The sequence below is a fragment of the Passer montanus genome, unplaced genomic scaffold, assembly GCF_014805655.1.
Source record: "Passer montanus isolate IOZ18808 unplaced genomic scaffold, ASM1480565v1 scaffold85, whole genome shotgun sequence".
NCBI classification, from domain to species: Eukaryota; Metazoa; Chordata; class Aves; order Passeriformes; family Passeridae; genus Passer; species Passer montanus.
Window position 1 is genome coordinate 635409 of NW_024373812.1, and position 18552 is coordinate 653960.

The following is an 18552-nucleotide window of genomic DNA, read 5'->3' on the forward strand; positions in this document are numbered from 1 at the left end:
CGGGGGGGCCCCGGGGCCGCCGCTGGCGCTGCTCCTGCCGCTCCTGCTGCTGCCGGCGCTGCTGGCGCGGGGTGAGTGCGGGCGGCCGGGGCGCGGTGAGCTGCAGGGCAGCGCCAGCCCCAGCGCGGGGTCAGGGGCCCGGCTGGACGGGTGCCCTCGGTGGCGGTGGCACAGGCAGCCCGTGGTGGCGGCGGAGCGCTCCTTGGTGGCGGTGCTGGGGCAGCCCACGCTGGCGTGCGCGTCCGGGCTGCCGTGGCGTGGTGGCGGAGCAGCACGTGGTGGCGGCGCTGGAGGCAGCTGGCGGTGCTGGGGAGCATCCCGCAGTGGTTGGTGGTGATGGTGCCCGTGGCGTGGCGGCGGAGGTGGCCGTGGCGGGTGCTGTCCTGTGCGCTGGCTGTGTGTCTCCTCGGCACATGGTGACAGCGACCTCGTGTCCCTGGAGGTCCTACCTGCCAAAAACACTGAGGGGACCGTAGTGCTGGCATGATAAATTGTGTGTTGTGGAGGGCAAATAAGTAATAAAATGTCAGCTGTACTAGTAAGGGGAGGCGGGGGGTGGAAACACGTTTTTACATCTCCTGAAGCAGCAATCTGAGGAGGATACTCCCATGTCTTATCAGAGGTATCATGAGAAAGTTCTCTCCATGGCTGTAAATTAAATTTTCTGATCTGTGTTGGCTGCCATTGCATGCTGGCAGTTTTTGTTTTCCTCTCTTATCAGAAACACACACATACAGAAGTTTATAAAAGCATGAATAATTAGGAGTAGGAATCAGTGATGCTTCCCACAGCCTTAAGGCACTCATAAAAACCCTGAAAAAACTGAAACCTTGTGCATGTGGAAGGGCAGTTTATCACAGTGATAAATTTGATACATAAAAAAATACTAGAGCATTCAGCTGCCTTCTCCTTCCAGTTATGATTATGTACTTAGACGTTGTAGAGTAGTCAAAATTTTGTCAGAGATGCTAAATATACAGTGATGGTAGTATTCTTTTCAATTTCTGCTGTCTTAGAAAAGTAAAATATTCCAAATTTCTGTGTCAACCTCCATCAGACATCAGCTTGTGCAGTATTAGTTCTTTATTTTAAAATGTAACAAGGCATCGGCATACGCATGCTTTGTCTATATCACATCCATCCTTTCTCACATTTGTCATTTGGAAATGGAGGGTATGTGTGATAACAAAAAGAGCTTATAAAAATGGAGGAAAAGTAACATAATGCCCTGAAAGTATGAATGCAAAGAAAAAAAACCTATTGTATTCTAATTTCATGTATATTTGCAGCCCTGTCAAATTATGGTAAATTGGGTTGTATGCTTCTCAATCCCTTCTAATATCAATTAATTTCTAAAATTACTGTAAGTAATTTTACTCCTAGCAACATTAGCAACATTTTTATGGAATAACATTTTTACCATATTGACACTGATACAAACAGATTGATAAGTATCCCAAATGTCTATGTGTAAATAATAGAAGGAAGCACAGCAAAACAGAGGAAACAGAAATAAAGACAAAAGAGAAACAAATGCATATGAACCAAAGATTAATAACATTGGATAGACCTACCTACTGTATGCCTTCTAAACCTTTCTGAAAGCCAAAAAGATCTTTTCTTTGCTGTCAGAGAAGAGAAGGATGGACAAAAATGCTCAGTGTAGTTATTTGTTTAATCTTTTCTGTTTTTTTTTTTCATCTTTAGTCTTTTAATACAATAGCTGTGGTTTTCCTACAAGTTTTAAAATGAGGTGTTTTAATTTGGATGTTATCTCCACTTTCAGTTCTGTGCTGTTTTTTCCTACCATGGAACTTGTAAGCTACTTTAAAAAATGTAATGCTGCCTTTTTGTCCTTAAAGTAATTGTGAACAGATCCATTCCCGATGTCTGTGCAACTTGCCACATTCATGCAACATGTCAGCAAAGTGGAGGAAAAAGTGTTTGTATCTGCAATTATGGATTTGTAGGCAATGGAAGAACCCACTGTCAAGGTAGGCTGCCTGCTTATAAAACGGAAAGAAACTGTAAATTCCTAAAATGCTCCTTCTCAAGTAATTTTAATGAATTCTTCTAAGCATGCTAAAAACTTGGTCATTTCCTGGAAGAATCTCCCATAGAATATATTTGGATTGGTTTTCCTCACCAAAAGACTTGTACATATTCAGAAGTGTTGTTTAACGTTTTGTTACTGTGGCTGATAATGTCCTTCTGAGACTATCTCATATCAATATGTAAATCAAAGGACAATGTCAAACGCTGTGCCTCAGTGTCTGTAATAGCTTACCAGTGCTCAAAGGGGGTGGTTCTTCACCAGTGATCTCCTCCTCCCTGTCTCTTACCCTTCTTTCACAAAGCACTGGCAGCTGCTGGATGCTGCACAGAGTTTAGGTATCTTGTTGTAGGAAAACAAAAAACTATAGAATGCTTCAAGTTGGAAGGGATCTTAAAAATTACACAGTTCCAACCCCTTTGCTGTGGCCAGGGACAGCTTCCACAAGACCAAGTTGCTCAGAGCTCTGTCCAAGCTGGCCTTGAACACTTTCGGGGATGGAGCATTGGGGCATCCACAACTTCTATGGGCAACCTGTTCCAGTGCCTCACTACCCTTACAATGACGAATTTCTTCATAGTGCCAAATCTAAATCCATCCTCTTTTGGTTTAAAGCAATTCCCCCTTGTTCTAGAACTATAGGATGTTGTCCAAAGTACCTCTCCAGCTTACTTGAAAATACTCTTTAGGTACTGGAAGGCTTAATAAGGGCTTCCTCAGAGCCTTCTCTTTTCTAGACTGAGCAACCCCTAACCCCTTCAGCTTTTCCTTGTGGGAGACGTGCTCCAGCCCATGATTATCTTCATGGCCTCCACTGGACTTGCCCCACCTGGTCAGTGTCCTCCTTATGTAGGGCACGCCAGAGCTGGATGCAGGGTTCCAGGTGGGCTCTCACCAGGGCACAGCAGAGGGGCAGAATCCCCTCCCTCCCCTGCTGCCCACGCTGCTTTTGCTGCAGCCCAGGACAGGTTTGGCTTTCTGGGCTTTGACTGCTCATGGTCGGGTCAAGTTCAGCCTCTCACCCACCAACACCCCCAAATCCTTCTCAGCAGAGCTGCTCTTGATCCATTCTCTACCCAGACTGTTGCTGTGCTTGGGATTTCCCCCACCCAGGTGTTCCATGAGGTACTGTAATCAGAGTACACCATAAGGAAGAGTGGAAGGAGAGAGCAGGGCCCTCTGCTTTCAGCAGCTCTTAGACTCTTAGATAACTTAAGCTGTGTCACAAAACTGTTTTCACATTTTCATCCAGGGGCATTTCAGTTGTTCTGCAGCTTATCAGCAGTGTTTGTGTCCCAAATAATTTATAAAGGAAATCAGCAAGGAGAAGTCTGGATACTTGAGCCTGAGTGAGGAGGGCAGGACACCCCACTTTTCTTAATCTCTCTCTGATGTTTTTTAAATGTCCTGACAGATAAAGATGAATGCCAGATTGGAGCCAGCAAGATCTGCGGAAATCATACCCTGTGTCATAATACACATGGAAGTTTTTACTGTGTTTGCCTTGATGGATACCGAGCCTCCAACAACAACAAGACATTTATTCCCAATGATGGCACAAACTGTACAGGTAGACATCACAAAGAACCCTAGGCATGATAAATCCAGAACTGCACATTTTTTTAAATTTTTTTTTTTTGCCATCACTGTAGAACTTATTTTCTGACACTATACCAGAGAACTTCTGTTGTTGATGTGCTTGTTTGACATTCAGGTTCCTAACAGCTATGAATTAGTTCCATTTTGAATTCTGCTATGTTACAAATCATTGCTTCACAATCTTATTCAAACAATGACCTTTTCAGAAGAAGCAGCAGCAGCTAGATTAACAAAATAGGATGATACTTAAAATTCACCAGATTGTAATTTTTGTGTTTAGTGTAGAATATTAGCCAGTTTCTTGTTAGTGATGAACTGTTGTAACCATTTAAGAGGTGTCCAGATACAGGATTTTTCTGGAATTGTTTGAACAGCATATAACATTGGAAACTATTTGTCAAGTAAACCAGCAGTAATTCTAAAGATAGTTAGTGACAAAATTGCAACAGTCCTCTTTCCACACGCTTGAAGATGAGACAATGATAAGCTCCTTTGTTTTCCTAGGAGAGCTGTGAGAAGCTATGTAGAACTCTTCAAGGAAGAGTTAAGCTCGGGCCCTTTATTAATGAATTAAAACAAAACCCCCTATTATGAAGCGCATCTACTTTTCTCTGAATTTTTAGATGTTGATGAATGTGAGGAGTCTGGGCTGTGTGGTCACAATGCAAGGTGTGTGAATACTGAAGGAAGCTACATGTGTTACTGCAATGATGGTTATAAATTAGAAACTGGAGAGCGTTCTTTTCGTCAAGATGGAAACATAGTTTCATGCAAAGGTGAGAATCTTTGGATGCTGTTTCTGCTAGCAGATAAAATCACATGTTGCACCACAATGTAGTGCGTGTTCTGGCCTGTGCTTCTCCAGGGCAGAAACCATTTCGCTGGACTTTGCTTGCTGTATGTTTTTTTTTTCTCTTCTTGTGTTGTTTGTTCCAGTGATGTCAGGATCCTGGAGTCAACACCAGATATTCCTACAGGTTCTTAGCAGTGCTTCAGATGTGCAGGGTCAGAGAAGCTTGATAATGTTATGAAAGTAATGTAGTTAGTTTCTGAGTAGAAAGGAAGTGTGTTGTAATCCAGTTGTTTATATAATCACACCACATAAAGGGGAAGAGAAGAGAGACTAAATAGCTGAGAAGAGAGGTTAGATGAATGAAAAAAGCCGAGGGGACAGGAATAATAAAATAACAATTTAATAATTTATTACATACTGTGCCTCCTGTGCAGAATAAATAAACAGTTCAGTTTAAGTTGCCATAACAAAAAACAAACAAAAAACCCCAAAAACAAAACAAAAGAAAAAACCCAAACAAACAAACAAAAAAACCAAACAGAACCAAGTTTCCAATTTGAAAATCTGTCTTTACTGTCAGTTTTCACAGATGCAAACTGCTAGCAGTGTGAGCTATGGATGTCAGAGTATATAATGAACACAGGCATCCCAGGTGGAAGGAGCTGCCCAGGTTATATTCAGCTTTTATTTCTGCATTATTGCCAGAACCATCAGTACAGCTCACAGCCTGTAACTGCTCAGTTTTTCTGACTGGAGTGCTCCGCTTTGTTTGCTAGAATTGCTGATAACCCTGCTTCTTATCTCACTGACTGGCCTCTCCATATTCTGTGGTGGAGTGTTTGTACCGATTGTATTTCTTGCAGAGTTGCACAAGGGAGCCCTGTCCAAGCAGATGTGCTGGAGGAGTGGAGCTTTTGTATGCAGGCTGTTTCAATGAGATGAAGGATTTGAGGGGCAGAACATTTCATTTCAATTTATCTGCTGCAGAGTGCTTCACTTTTCCCATGCACAGGGAAATAAAGCTGTGTGTTGAGACCTGAAATTCTCCTGTGATGTTGAAGTGTCATTCAGCCGTCGCTGTAATGAGACTGGCCCAAGCAAAGCACCATCACATTGCAGTGTCTCATCTTTGCTGTTGTGAATGGCTCCAGCTGTATGTTAGTAAAAGTGTAGCTCAATAACTGCTTTCCTGTGTTCCTCCAACTGTGGCCAGGACAATTCTTCAAATCTATTATTCCGCCTCTTTAGTAAGCCCTCAGATTCATCAGATCAGGTGTATTTTGGGATGTGACCATCTAGTTTAGCTGGTTTTAAACAGGTCAAGTGTTGTGATTTATGTACTGTGAGATCTTTCAACCCAGTCTCTTTGCAGAAATCGGATGTGGTTCCCCTCCTGAAATGAAGCATGGCTACATCGTGGGGAACTACAGCTTGCTACCAGGAAGTGCAGTTCATTATGAGTGTCAAGAAGGCTTTTACAGCAATGAAGGAAAGTTCTCATACTGCACTGCAAATGCAACTTGGGAACCTGCTACTTTAAGCTGTAAAGGTGAAAAGAGTCTTACATTTTTGTTAAATTCTTCATTAAGGGGGTTCATGCATGGGAAGTGTTTGTAATGATAGTAGACAGTTTCCACAATCTGGAAGTGTTTTTTCAAGATCTGGTTATTTGCAGAAAAAGAAGAAAATTAAAGGACATATTATTGTTTACCTTTTTCTTTAGTGTAGTGACATTTTTTATGCTGGTCCCTGCATGTTTACAGACACTGAAGTGTGTCCTTCTGCCTGTGAGCTGAGGCCTAGAAAACAACTAGATTTCTTTAGCATTTCAGGGGAAAGACTACTGAGTTGAAAGGCATCACTGACCTCTCATGAAAACATCAATTTTCCTGACACCTTGTGAACTTTTGTCTGAAGGTTTGCTGTAGATGCAAAATAGGGCATCATAGCACTCCTCTTCTCTGGGTAATCTTCATAATTTTAAGAATATTTGTGCATGAACAAACACTTAAACATCTCTGAAGAGTTAAGTTTCCTATGACTGTCTTTAAAACATGTACTTGCTTTGGTGTTCTAATCATCCATTCTCTGGCAATATTACTGCTTATGAGTGCAGGATTCTTTTTGTGTTCCTGTGAGTAGTTAGAAAGCCTTTGTATCAGTATATATAGTGCTATACTTGAAGCACTAGCTAACAGAAGACACACTGCGTATAGCAATTCTATAGGGGAGAATTGCCATCCTGGAAATCATCACTTAGTGAGGAGAATTCATTCTTTCTCTGAAACAGTCATCTTTCTTTCCAATTCTTTCCCCTTCTCTCTCTCTTCTTTTTCTTCCTCCAAGAATGGACAGAAATGTAGCATTTATGAGAAGTGAATAAATTAAAATAAGGGTGCTAAAACAGTGTGGCTTGGAAAAGCAAAATATTAACTGTCACTAAAAATTCATAAGAAAGAAAAGATAAAACAATTTTTAAACAATACAAGTAACACTTTCTCCCCCCCCAAAAAAATTAAGTCAATGAATTTGAAAACAAAAAGGGAGTGCCCAGTCTCAAGTGGTCTCTAGAGGAAGATTGTGTAATGTAACTCTTGCAAGTTGTTGATATTTTTTTTTTGTTAATGTTTTTCAGAAGTTGCTTTTTCATGTGATTTTTTAAAAATTTCTACAATCAAACAATAGGCCAGGTCAGACTTTCTCAGCATGTTTCTTATGGTTAATTGAAATAAGACACATGATACACCAAGAAACAGCCAAAAGTCTAAAATGTCAAACTTATTTCCTCCTTGTATTGCAAGTCCTTTTCAATTAGGACTTATCTTTCTAAAACCAGCGAGTCTGGTTCTTTTTAATACTAGTAAATGTACCTTTAACAAATTCTTTGTGTGTATGTGTTTGCTACTTGAATTCTTTGTTTAAGCTCTTGCCTTAACAGGAAACTTTTATATTGTATGTTGTAACCTTTTCTGTGGTTAGAAAAGGTTATTTTTACATTATTTTTATAGTTTTTGTAAACTTTTAAAAGTTGTGGCAAGTCCTTTTCAATTAGGACTTATCTTTCTGAAACCAGTGAGTCTGGTTCTTTTTAATACTAGTAAATGTATCTTTAACAAATTCTTTGTGTGTTTGTGTGTTTGCTACTTGAATTCTTTGTTTAAGCTCTTGCTTTAACAGGAAACTTTTATATTGTATGTTGTAACCTTTTCTGTGGTTAGAAAAGGTTATTTTTACATTATTTTTATAGTTTTTGTAAACTTTTAAAAGTTGTGTTTTCTAAAAGCAGTTTCTGCTCATTGGCTTTCCTTTGAGTGTTGCTCATTTTGAATAGCATAGAACCACCTTATCCAATGTAATCAGGTTTGTAGAAGCAGGGGAGTCTAAAGATTCAGAAGAAAAGCATGACTTTTCTGAATACAATCAGCTTGACTGAGGAGGGAGTAATGGTTTTAGCATGCTATTCTGAGAGAAACACAGAAAAGTGTCCTTCTACTTGGAAGTAGATGTTTGGAGTAGCTACAGCACTGTCAGTCAAAGTGGGAATATTGCAGAGGACCCGAGGAAATGTTGTATTACTACAGGAGAAGAGGGTTAGCTGGTAAAGATGAAAAAATACTTATGTGAGTGCAGCTGCCATTGCTCCTGTTGACTAACAGGTCTATCTTCCCCTTCCTTCATCTCCTCAGGTGTGGATTGTGGGGCTCCACCTTCTGTTTTGAATGCACGTCCAACATCTGTGAGTGAGACCAGATACAGAAGTGAAGTGACTTACAGTTGTGTTCATGGGTACCTGATGGCCGGCGGCAGTGGCACTGCAGTCTGCAATGCCAAAGGACAGTGGGATGGCCCTGATTTGGTGTGCAAAGGTACAGACAGTCTGCCTTCTGATTTGTGTAGCAGAGATACTGTTTAAGTCATTGTAATAAATATCAGTCATCCTCTTTGGGCATTCAGTTTATACAGTCTTCTGACATAGAAAGTTGTCACAAAACAAAACCCATATATTGAACAGAGTGGTTTTTTTAATCTGTGTTGCTAATGAAGTTGTAATAAATTGTTAAAAGTTAACATTCCAAGAATGTAATCCCAATGTGTGTCAGGCATTGAGATTACCATAAAATGAAAATACAGCTTAAATTGCTGACATTCTTTCCAGTTCAATATCCACTCTACTTTTCTGATAGAAGTTGAAGCCACTATCAGAAATCAAGCTGCTATTAGTTATTAACATACCTTCAAAATTCCTGTATTTGGGCAGTTTCCAGCTGCAAATTATGATTGCTTATACATGCTGTTGCTATTTGAGATAGTATTTGAGTCAAGTCCCTTACAGTGCTATGATTTGGAGGAATGTAGCCTAAAGAGTTCCTCAATAACATGGAATCATGGCGAGACAGATAAAAAAAAACCTTTCCTTTTTTTTTTTTTAATAATCTGGGCTCATATTCTTAGTAAGGAGATTTTAGAATAATTACACTCTTTATTCAGTTTTCACAGCTTCACTTTTCCACTTGTTGGGTAAGCAATATTTTTTCAGCTTGATCCACGATCAAGCCTTCAGTTTATTGCAATCAAATGTAGTAATTTTTTTGAATGCTTCATGTGTATGTAATAGCCACTCTCCACTTTTAGAATGACCTTTAATATTCTTATTCTGAGTCATGAGTCTAAGTAGAAGGTTTGCAATGTTACACAAGAATGTGCTTCTGCATTTCAGTCTGCTTACAGAATGGCCATGGGCAGGTAGCTGGAACAGGAGGAGTTTTTGTGTCTCTTTGCATACTGTGTCTCTTTGCATACTGCGTGAGCTAAGCACATGCTTCCACGTGCATTAGTTATTCCAAGGCTTGTTCTCATTATTTATAGTAGATACATTCATACTTATTGGTGTGTGAAAAGGAAGGTAGTCATGATGGTGGATGTATTATCCATTGAAATAAGCATGTTTATATTTTCCTTTAAAGATAGTACAGATCATGATTCTATAAGCTTTGGTTTTTACTTCTTTGCTTTCCTTTTTTAAAATAGAATTTCAGAATCACTTAAAATTATTGAATGGATTTAAAAGAACTTTTTTGCTCCATATAAGCTTTAATGAGGGTAAGATTTTAATCCTACAGTGTTTGCTTCTTATAACTGAAGTGGTGTAGAATCTTTTATTGAAGATTCACATTCATTGTAAATTGAAACGCAGATTTTACCCTAAATAATAATATTCCATCTATTTGATCTTCACTTTTTATTATTTTTGTTCCCTGTTTTTATTATTCAGTCCCCAAAACCTGAGAAAATGAATTAAATTATTAGTTAATTATCCCAGCTTTCTAATTATCTGTAAAGTGGTTTGCATAATCTATCTAATTTTCCCTCAGAATTGCTCATTCATCTTGTCTGTAGCAGCATCTTTTTTCAAACTTGAATTAGATCCACTGACAAAGGAACATAACCTTCTTGATGGTGTTCTTTCACAACACTCCGTGGACCATGTGTCTTTTTTAATATCTACTGCTACTAATGGTAGGTAAAATAAAGGAATAAATAGCATGTGGCTGATAAGAGAGTGTTGTGGGAAGATAGACTTACTCATAAAAATTTGCTCAAAGATCCTTGCTCTCCACTTCTAATCAGGACACTTTCTTTTATTTTATGGGTCATCTTGTAGGATAAATGTCTCACCCTGCTAGAAGGTCTCCAGCCACAAAATTCTGGGTTCTTATTAACTCCCTGACCTCTAGGAATCTCTAAGAAGTGGAAAAAATTAAGTGTAACTTGCTGGGACAGTTCATCCCTCCATCTTTAACACTTTGATGTCTTGCCTGTTTTCATTTCAAGGTTTTGTTTTCCTGTTTTCTCCGTTCTAGAAATAGACTGTGGCAAACCTTTGCTGATTCCACACACAACAATGACCTGGGACAACTCTACTACTCTGTGGAGCAGAGTGTACTATCACTGTAAAGAAGGATATTATTTCAATGGAGACAGGAATTTTTCAGAATGCACAATAGATCAGTCATGGGAGAATATTACATATGTATGCAAAGGTAACTATTACCATATAAAGTTGCTATTTAAATTTCAATTTAATTAGTTTGTAATTTCTGTTTTGAAGTTAAGAGCAGGAGGAAGAATGAGGGCAAGAAACCCCTTTCTAATTTATGATGTAGGGAATGTGGTGGTACTTTTGGATGGAGTGGTCACAGAAAAGTGTTAACAATAGAGCAGCTTCTACTGGATGACACAGATCTTTCTGTAGATGTCTTGCTTTTCATCTCAAACAGAAAGACACTAATGCAACTGGAGTTTTATTGCTTCACTGAGGGCCTTCAGCTTTAGAAGCCCATGAAGTATCACCAGAGGGGCAGAAGACATTTAACAATATTTTCTTGTTACTCTAATACTGTAAAGTGCACTCCAGTGGAAATAGTGACAGTTTAATTTGAAGACTTTTATCTCTCCCTCTCTTATTGGTTTTGGTTTTTGTTTTATCGTAATGACCAAAGCAAAATTTGTTCATGGTTGCCTTTCCAGCCTACATCTAGTTGTCTGAACTTTATTCCAGAATTATTTTCTTATAAAAGAATGAGTCCTGAGAAGGGAGATGTGCAATAAAGGTGTTGTCGTACTGTGTGCTTGGAAACAGGATGTTATGACATTTTATCAACAGCAGCAACAAATAGATGTTTTGGACTATTACTGTTGTGCTCATTAATGTTCTTCTGCGTCCTAGAAAGGAATTGTCTATCACTGGCCATCTCTAGCTCTTTAGTAACAGTGCTGTCTTTTGCAGGAGATAGTGTTCATTTAGCTTTGAAATATCTTTGTGATTTTCAAAATGACTAGAAATGTGTCCTTGACTGCTGCCACTTAACTTCATACAGAGTTACTGCATGAGGCCTCTCTTCACACACTTGACCTCTTGAGTATCTATGGTGAATGTAAAACATGTGACGTCAAGTAAAATGAGTATGCAGAAAAGAAGTTCTCTCAGCTGTTAAAGTGTCCGAGTAAAAATGGAACTGCTGTTCTTAGAAGTCATGATTCATATCTCATTCAGGAAACTCACGTGACAGTATTTTGTGAATTGATTTTGAAGCCAGCATTGTGTAAAGTGACTAAGTTAGATAGGTCTGTCAGTCTTTGAAGTGCCAAGAGTTGTCTTGAGTGCTGTAAAGTTTTGAAGGGCTCGAACTTGCAGACTGTGTTCACAGGATTACCATGGATTTCAGCTAGAGCTTTGCCAGATTCCAGCCCTAGCTGCTGGATCAGAGAGCCAAATAAGTCAGTTATCATCAAATAGAATGGTAAAGAGAGTTACAAAAATAGCCTAACTAGTCCAGACTTTTAAAAAAATCATCAACAGGAAATTGTTACAAAATCTTTCATCTTCTTGACGTCTACATTTTTCATATTCACTAGAGTTAACAAATTGCTTTAAAATTAAGTGAAATTTCAGTTTGTGCAGGGATATGCCTTTGACATTTACATGCTCTTAATGGCATGTAACAGTAAACACCCATTAAAATGAGAGCAAATTATGTATCATTCCAAAATAATTCATGATAGGCGTTGGAAAACCGATTGTCTTTTTACCCTGCCTGAAAAATTCCATTAGAAATAAGGCAGTTAAGAGAACATCTGTTGGAAATTGTCTGTGACAAATAATTTCTTAATTCATTAAAAAGTGACTGCTGTGGATGCCTTTTATTAGCATTGTTTGGTGCATTGTCTGTTTGGATATATGGTAAATATATATGTGTGTGTATGTATACAAGTACTTTCCTAAATAGCTAGTTTAAATACTAAAAAATGTCTTTACAAAGTCAATTTTACTTGTGATGCTGATTGGATTAAGCCATCAGTAAGGTAAAGCAGTAGTAAGCTGGATTACAGTTTTTACACACCTCTGATTTATACACATAAAATGAGGTGATTGAAACGCAGAGAACAGACCAGCAATTGAAATACCTGTGTGCTCAGTGTGTGAACCTGACATCTCGTGTAGCTGGTCCTCACAGAACTTCTTTCCCTGTGGAGTAGAAGTTCTTGGTTTCCCAGAATCTCAGAACCATTACTGTTGGAAGAACTTCTGGATGTCATCCAGTCCAATCTCCCTGCCAAGGCAGGGTCATCTAGAGCAGGTGACACAGGAACATATCCAAGTGGGTTTGGAATGTCTTTCTGCTTCCCTGAGCAGCCTGTTCCAGTGCTCTGCCACTCTTGGCATAAAAAAGTTCTTCCTCATGTTCAGGTGGAACTTCTTGTGTTTTAGTTGATGGCCATTGCTCCTCATTCTGTCTCTGGGCACCACTGAAAAGAGTCTGGCACCATCCTCTTGGCACCTGTCTTTGAGATAGTTTCACTTATTTAATTGCAAAAATGTGGTTTGATTAGTAGAAGATGGTGTTTGCAGCATTGTTCACCACTTACAGAATTGAACAGGCAAAAATATACAAAGAAATCTAATAGCTGGGTTTTTTCTTTCCACTAAATTGCTTGTATGCATGGGGGTAGGTAGCAAGAGCTCTGTAAATGAACTTGCATGTGTGGATTATCTTTTAGCTACTTGCTGAAGTTAAATGTCAGAGTGGAGCTGATTCTATCAGCTTTCTGGTAAAAAAGTTGGTATCTTTGAATTTCTTGACATAATTTCTCCCCCTCCAACCCTCACTGGTACTGTTGAAACACTTTGCACAACACATTCTACCATTTGTGTTGTGTTTGCCAGCACTTGTCTTTCCTGGCTGCCAACAGCCAGGTGCTATTTGCATCTTTCTATCATCTCCCAAATCTGCCTTTCTCTCTTTGACTCCTCCAGGATTTCTTTTCACCTTTCAGCTCTGGTTCTCCAGGTATTTATTTGCATGTTGTTTCTAGGACACTTTCTGTTGAGATGGGAAAAAGATTGTGAAGGTAACTTGAAGATCAGTGGGGTAGCAATGAACTTCACTTGCCTTGGTTAATCACAAGTTAAAATTTATAGTGCTGAGATATAGGCAAGTGCAGGGTCTTTGCTTCTTCCATCTTATTTGTGAGTTTAAGTATAAGCTGTTGATCAAAATCAGATACATTTAAGACCTGGGTGCTACTGTTTGCTGCTGTGTTTCACAAACCGAGTTCCCACATGCTGTTAGTCAGTGGCACTGTTAGATTTCACAGTAGAATGAATGTTTCAAGGAACCTGTCTCACTCTAGTTGCAGAATGTTTTATTTTCAGAGAAATGTTTGTCCTGTTATTGGATACTCTGTTTATGCTACTGGGATTAATGTTAAACCAAGCTCTTTCTGTATATTTGCTTGTCCAAACAAAGATTGTGTGATCAGTAAGAGTAAAGGAGAAAAAGCAGTCTCCTCAGAAAGCTGAAGACTTTGTTGTGGTAATTGCTCTGTACAGGTTTTCATGCTCTTTCACTCACATCCATTTATAGTGGAAACTTTTGAGAAAAGATCTGCCAGCTATTCTGTGAATTTATGGTCATTGCCTGGTGGCCTTGTCCACAAAGTTCAGAAAGCATAACAAAAATATGGATGTTTTACAGAAGAAAAAAATGCTGGTATTTCTGCCTTCTTCCTTTGAAAGAGACCACTGTAGAGATTTCTTTCCTTGCCTAAATACCCAGTGCAATCCCTTTCGTTTTTTGCTGCTTTTCCTTTTTTTTAGCTGTATTATATAGACTCATAAGTCAAGTTGCAGATTTGCTTGCTAAGAAGTCTTGCAGATTACTCCCTCTGTTATTCCCCCCTGCCCCCACCTCCTTGTTATGCATTTTCATTCAGATCTCATGGAAACATTTTCCCTCTGTCTGTGAGTCCTTCTTGCTATCCACTCTTTTAATAAAACTGTGTCTGATTTAAAGAATGCAACAACTGAACATAATCTTTTGCTTTGTGTTGGTACAGAAGCCTTAGACTGCAGAATTTGGGACAGTACTGCAAAGCAGATAACAATAACAATAAGCAGTCCTTAAATACAGTTAATCACACAGGTATTTGTAAGAAATTTGTTTTAGAGGACATGCAGATTAAACTTTTCTTCTGTCCTGGAAACATGGAAGCTTTCAACAACATTTCCTTATAAAATGAATGTAGAATGGGGGAGTTAAAATTAGTTGGGAAATCAACTGTGTCTAGTGAGTGAGGCATGTATTTGTTGAATATATGAAGAGGGAGATAATGTTAGAAAACAGTTTTATGGCAGTTCTGATAAAAAAAAAATAGCTGCAAAATACATTAACAGTTACGTAGTAGTTCTAAATAGCTGCCTAAATATGGAATGATAGAAATTCATAATGTACTGATTTATTTTAGTGCCAGCTTGATACCCACATGCTACAAGAAGGCCCCTGTTAGATGGTAATGAAGTTTATATACAGAGGAAGAGTGCCCTGACCTGTGCTTGCTTTAACATCAGAACAATACACTAACTATTTTGTGGATATTCCCTGAAGTATCCAGCATGCTGTCCTATAAATACCTTTCGATTTTTCAGCGGTTACTAAGTGTTTTTCAGCTTAGATTCTATATCAGGTTGGGTTGGTATGACCTTGGTCATATAGTGAATATAATAAAAAAATATGATAGTAGGACAAAAGAATGACAATTTGAAGGCTGGTGAAGTAAAGGAGTAAGTATGCTCACTGTCAATCTGAGTTGTGACCAGAAGGAGCTTTGCTCTTAGCTATGCGAGAATCTTATCTCCTCATGTGAGAGCAACTGCACTGTGTCTAATGACAGCAATGAGAGAGCTGCTGGAAAAAAGCATGAATGAGCTGACCTTCCTAGCTGTGCTTTGTCTCTGAGAAAGCCTGCTCTTCTAAGTGTGTAAATTAACAGATGTGTGTTGAGGGATGTATCTCTGGTTGCTAGAGCTGTACTTCCTACATGCTTGGTTCTGTGGGCTCCATTGTTTTAATCTACTGTTTATTTTGAAAAGTGTTCTGCTGTGTTATTTAATTTTATTTATTCTGCAACAAGAAAAAAAATGCCAACACCTTTTAAAAAGTGACTTGAGTCACTTTTTAATGAACCAAAAATTTGATTCCACTACAAATAAACTCTTTTCCAGTCTAACACGGAAGCTTTCTTAAAAGTTCCTTGGGTCAGTTTATGTAATGCTGGCTGTATGTTTAAAGAGTTCACAGTCTTTAGCTCAGGACATGCTTTTTCAGTTAGCCTGTTATTTTAAATTTTAGGAACCAACACAGTTAAGAGAAAGCCTTCTACCTAACATGTGCTTACCTTCTTAGGTTTTTTCTTGTTTGGACAAAAAAAGTAAAACAAAAAAAACTCCAAGACCAAACCACAGAAATTTAAGGAATAAACAATTGCTCCAAACATAAGATATGCATGAGAAGTAATGATTTTCTTTCTGTGTTCATGCTTTTGGTCACAGAGGAGGAATTATTTAGTAATTTATCCATATTCAATGAAACATGTGTGAGATGGCAAAGGAAAACTGGAAGACTGGGAATGCAGGAAACATACACAGTAAGTAATAATGGAAGTATTTGAGATTGGGGGTAACTTTGTCCTGGTTATATCTGCTGCTTCAGCAGTGGATATTTGTATTGTGGGTTTTGTTGGTATGGCAGTTTGTCTCAGTCTTCCCCGTGGAGCACCAGGAGGTGACTGGCTGTGTTAGGAAAGAAAAAAATTTCACCTAAAGGTAGGTGAAAAACTCATGGTTCAGGGTCTCATTCCAGTAAATCACCTAAATGCCTGCTTGAAAAGAGGTTCAGCACAAGTTTATGTTTAGTGAAGTTCCATTGAAGAGCTCAAGCTCACATTGCCACAGAAAACACTGCAGAACTTGAGCTCTGTCCCTGTCTTGGACAAGCATCTCAACTAGACTGTGTCTCACTTGCAGATATTGGATATAACATGTCTTAAAAATGCAAGGTGTATTGAAATAGTGTGCCTTGCTCAAAAGTTTCAACTAATGTATATCTGAACATTTTAGAACAATTTTTCTTGGAAATTTAAAACAGCCTTTGTAAGGACTGAGTTTTTTTCTCTTCTAATTTTTTTGAAATTTAAATTAATTTTTTTTAAATTTTATTTTTTTATTATTTTTTTTAAAACTAAATGAACATAAGAATAAAACTTAGGGCATAAATTCTCAGAAACAAATGTTTGGTCAGTGTTATTGAAGGCCAAAACAGCATGATAAGAATTTCCATGTTTTCACAATAACATCCCAAGAAAGGGGTTTGTGTGTGTGTGTTATTTGGTTTTGGGTTTTTTTCCTTTTTTTTGTATGTATAAGGAAAAAAAATAAAAGGGATTGTTTAGGGTGTCAGGGGTAAGTACATTAATGTGGAAAACATTTCAAGGTTGGGTAATAATTTTGGAAAACTACCCATCTTTCTCCTCCTATGTTATAATCAAAGTATTTTTAGTTTGTATACTTTTATTGAGCACTGCTGAGATTGAAAACACAGCTTCCCAGTTCCCCTGACAGGTCAAAACTGTTTTTTATGTACCCAATGGTAACTGGCAAGCTGTGGATCTCTGATATAATGTGCTCTTTTCACATGTTTTTCCTGAATTCTGCCATCTGAAAGACACTTCAGAATAGCCAGAGAAGGTGAGCTTTGTCTGTCCCTTCATGTCATACAAGCAACATGTTTCTTTTTCACTGCACTGGGACAATCTTAGACAAAATTGTCTACTGTTTGGAGTTTTGTCTTACTACTGCTTCTGTGGGGCAAGGGGGAAAAACTAGCAAAAGGGAAAGAAAGTAACAAGTAGATGCACCTTTTATCTGTGTGCTCTAAACAAGAAACAATATTTGCTCACACATTACTATTTGAGTTGGAGATCTTTGTAGGATCCACAATAGATTAGGTTCCTAATAGATTGGGTTAGATTCCATAATAGGTTCCTTCTGTCTGTTGTAGAAATATATGTAATAATATGAATAATTTTAACAGCCAGAAGAACTAAAGATCTAGTTTATTAAGACATCCCATAGCTAGTAAAAAAACCCATATATTTTCCTTGAAATGATACTCTAAAACAGGTGTAATCCTGTGTTCCCTTTAAGAACCTATAGGATTAAATAAACTAGTATTCTGAATTTTTGAGCCACAACAAATTGCACTATTGTCTTTGTTTCAATAGTTTCATATACTGGGCCAAAGATTGGATGAGAAGATATTCTCGGAAGATATGATATTTAACATCAGTACAAGTGAAGATAATCCAAAGGTGTGTTTAGATCTGGACTCTGGAAGTAATTACATTGTGAATATAACCACCATTTCTTCTACAAACATCACTGTCTCAGTTACAGTAGCAATTCAGACAAAGGGTAAGTTGTATTTTGTATTCTATCTGCTTATAAAAGAACTTACTGTGCTGCAGAGTTCACTGATTTGAGTCTAACAGACAGGAAAAGGGGCTGTTTCCTAGACTTCATAATTCTTTATGCTGGCTACGTGCATATAGACACTGTCAGCATCCTCTTTTTCTGCTAGATGTTTTTCTTTCTGCTCACTTGGCCATTGACTCTTTGAGCAAGAACAGCAGTACCACAAAGTACCCCTCAGAAAGATTTGGCAAATTAGTTTTTTCAGGACTTGTCTTCTGGCTGAGGCAGGATTGGTACAGAATTTTTGTCATGGTACAGTGCCTACTGGTTTCTATTTTTTGCCTTGAAATATGGTTCTCTGCCTGTAGGAGAATTTCCTGTTGCTTGGCTATGTGATACTAATCTAAGTGGTATAAGCATTACAGACAATGCTGCTGTGTTTACCAGTGATTAACAGGGTTCTGGCACTTATCAGCAACTGTACAGAAGTCATGTTCCAACAGTGGATTTCTGTAGTATTTTAGTCGTGGAGACTTTGGCTTGTCTTCTGACATACTAAGTCTGGTGAGACAGACCTTGAGCAATAATTGCTTTTGGAATCCACAAAAAGTATGCTTACATGCTTTTTCCTAAAGGGCATCAACTATGACAAATCTTTCTGTGATAATTTTATTTACATCAGGAGGCCTGAACCCTTGATCTTTCTGTCATTATAACCTTCTAGACCTGTAAAGTAGTAAAGTAAAAGTAAATCGTGTGTTAGATTTCCTGAATAGCATGCTTGGGTTTTTCCAAAAG

The 18552-nt window shown here is 38.4% G+C and overlaps 1 protein-coding gene across 1 annotated transcript in view; it reads left to right on the plus strand.

Moving 5' to 3' along the window:
• Positions 1–18552, plus strand: part of SUSD1 (sushi domain containing 1) — a 41440-nt gene that overhangs the window by 714 nt on the left and 22174 nt on the right. Inside the window, exons 2-11 of the mRNA XM_039733265.1 lie at positions 6–71; positions 1863–1994; positions 3468–3623; positions 4276–4428; positions 5818–5994; positions 8132–8311; positions 9870–9962; positions 10307–10486; positions 15835–15929; positions 17565–17754. Coding sequence (XP_039589199.1) covers positions 6–71; positions 1863–1994; positions 3468–3623; positions 4276–4428; positions 5818–5994; positions 8132–8311; positions 9870–9962; positions 10307–10486; positions 15835–15929; positions 17565–17754 — 1422 coding nt within the window. The remainder of the gene's footprint in view (positions 1–5; positions 72–1862; positions 1995–3467; positions 3624–4275; positions 4429–5817; positions 5995–8131; positions 8312–9869; positions 9963–10306; positions 10487–15834; positions 15930–17564; positions 17755–18552) is intronic.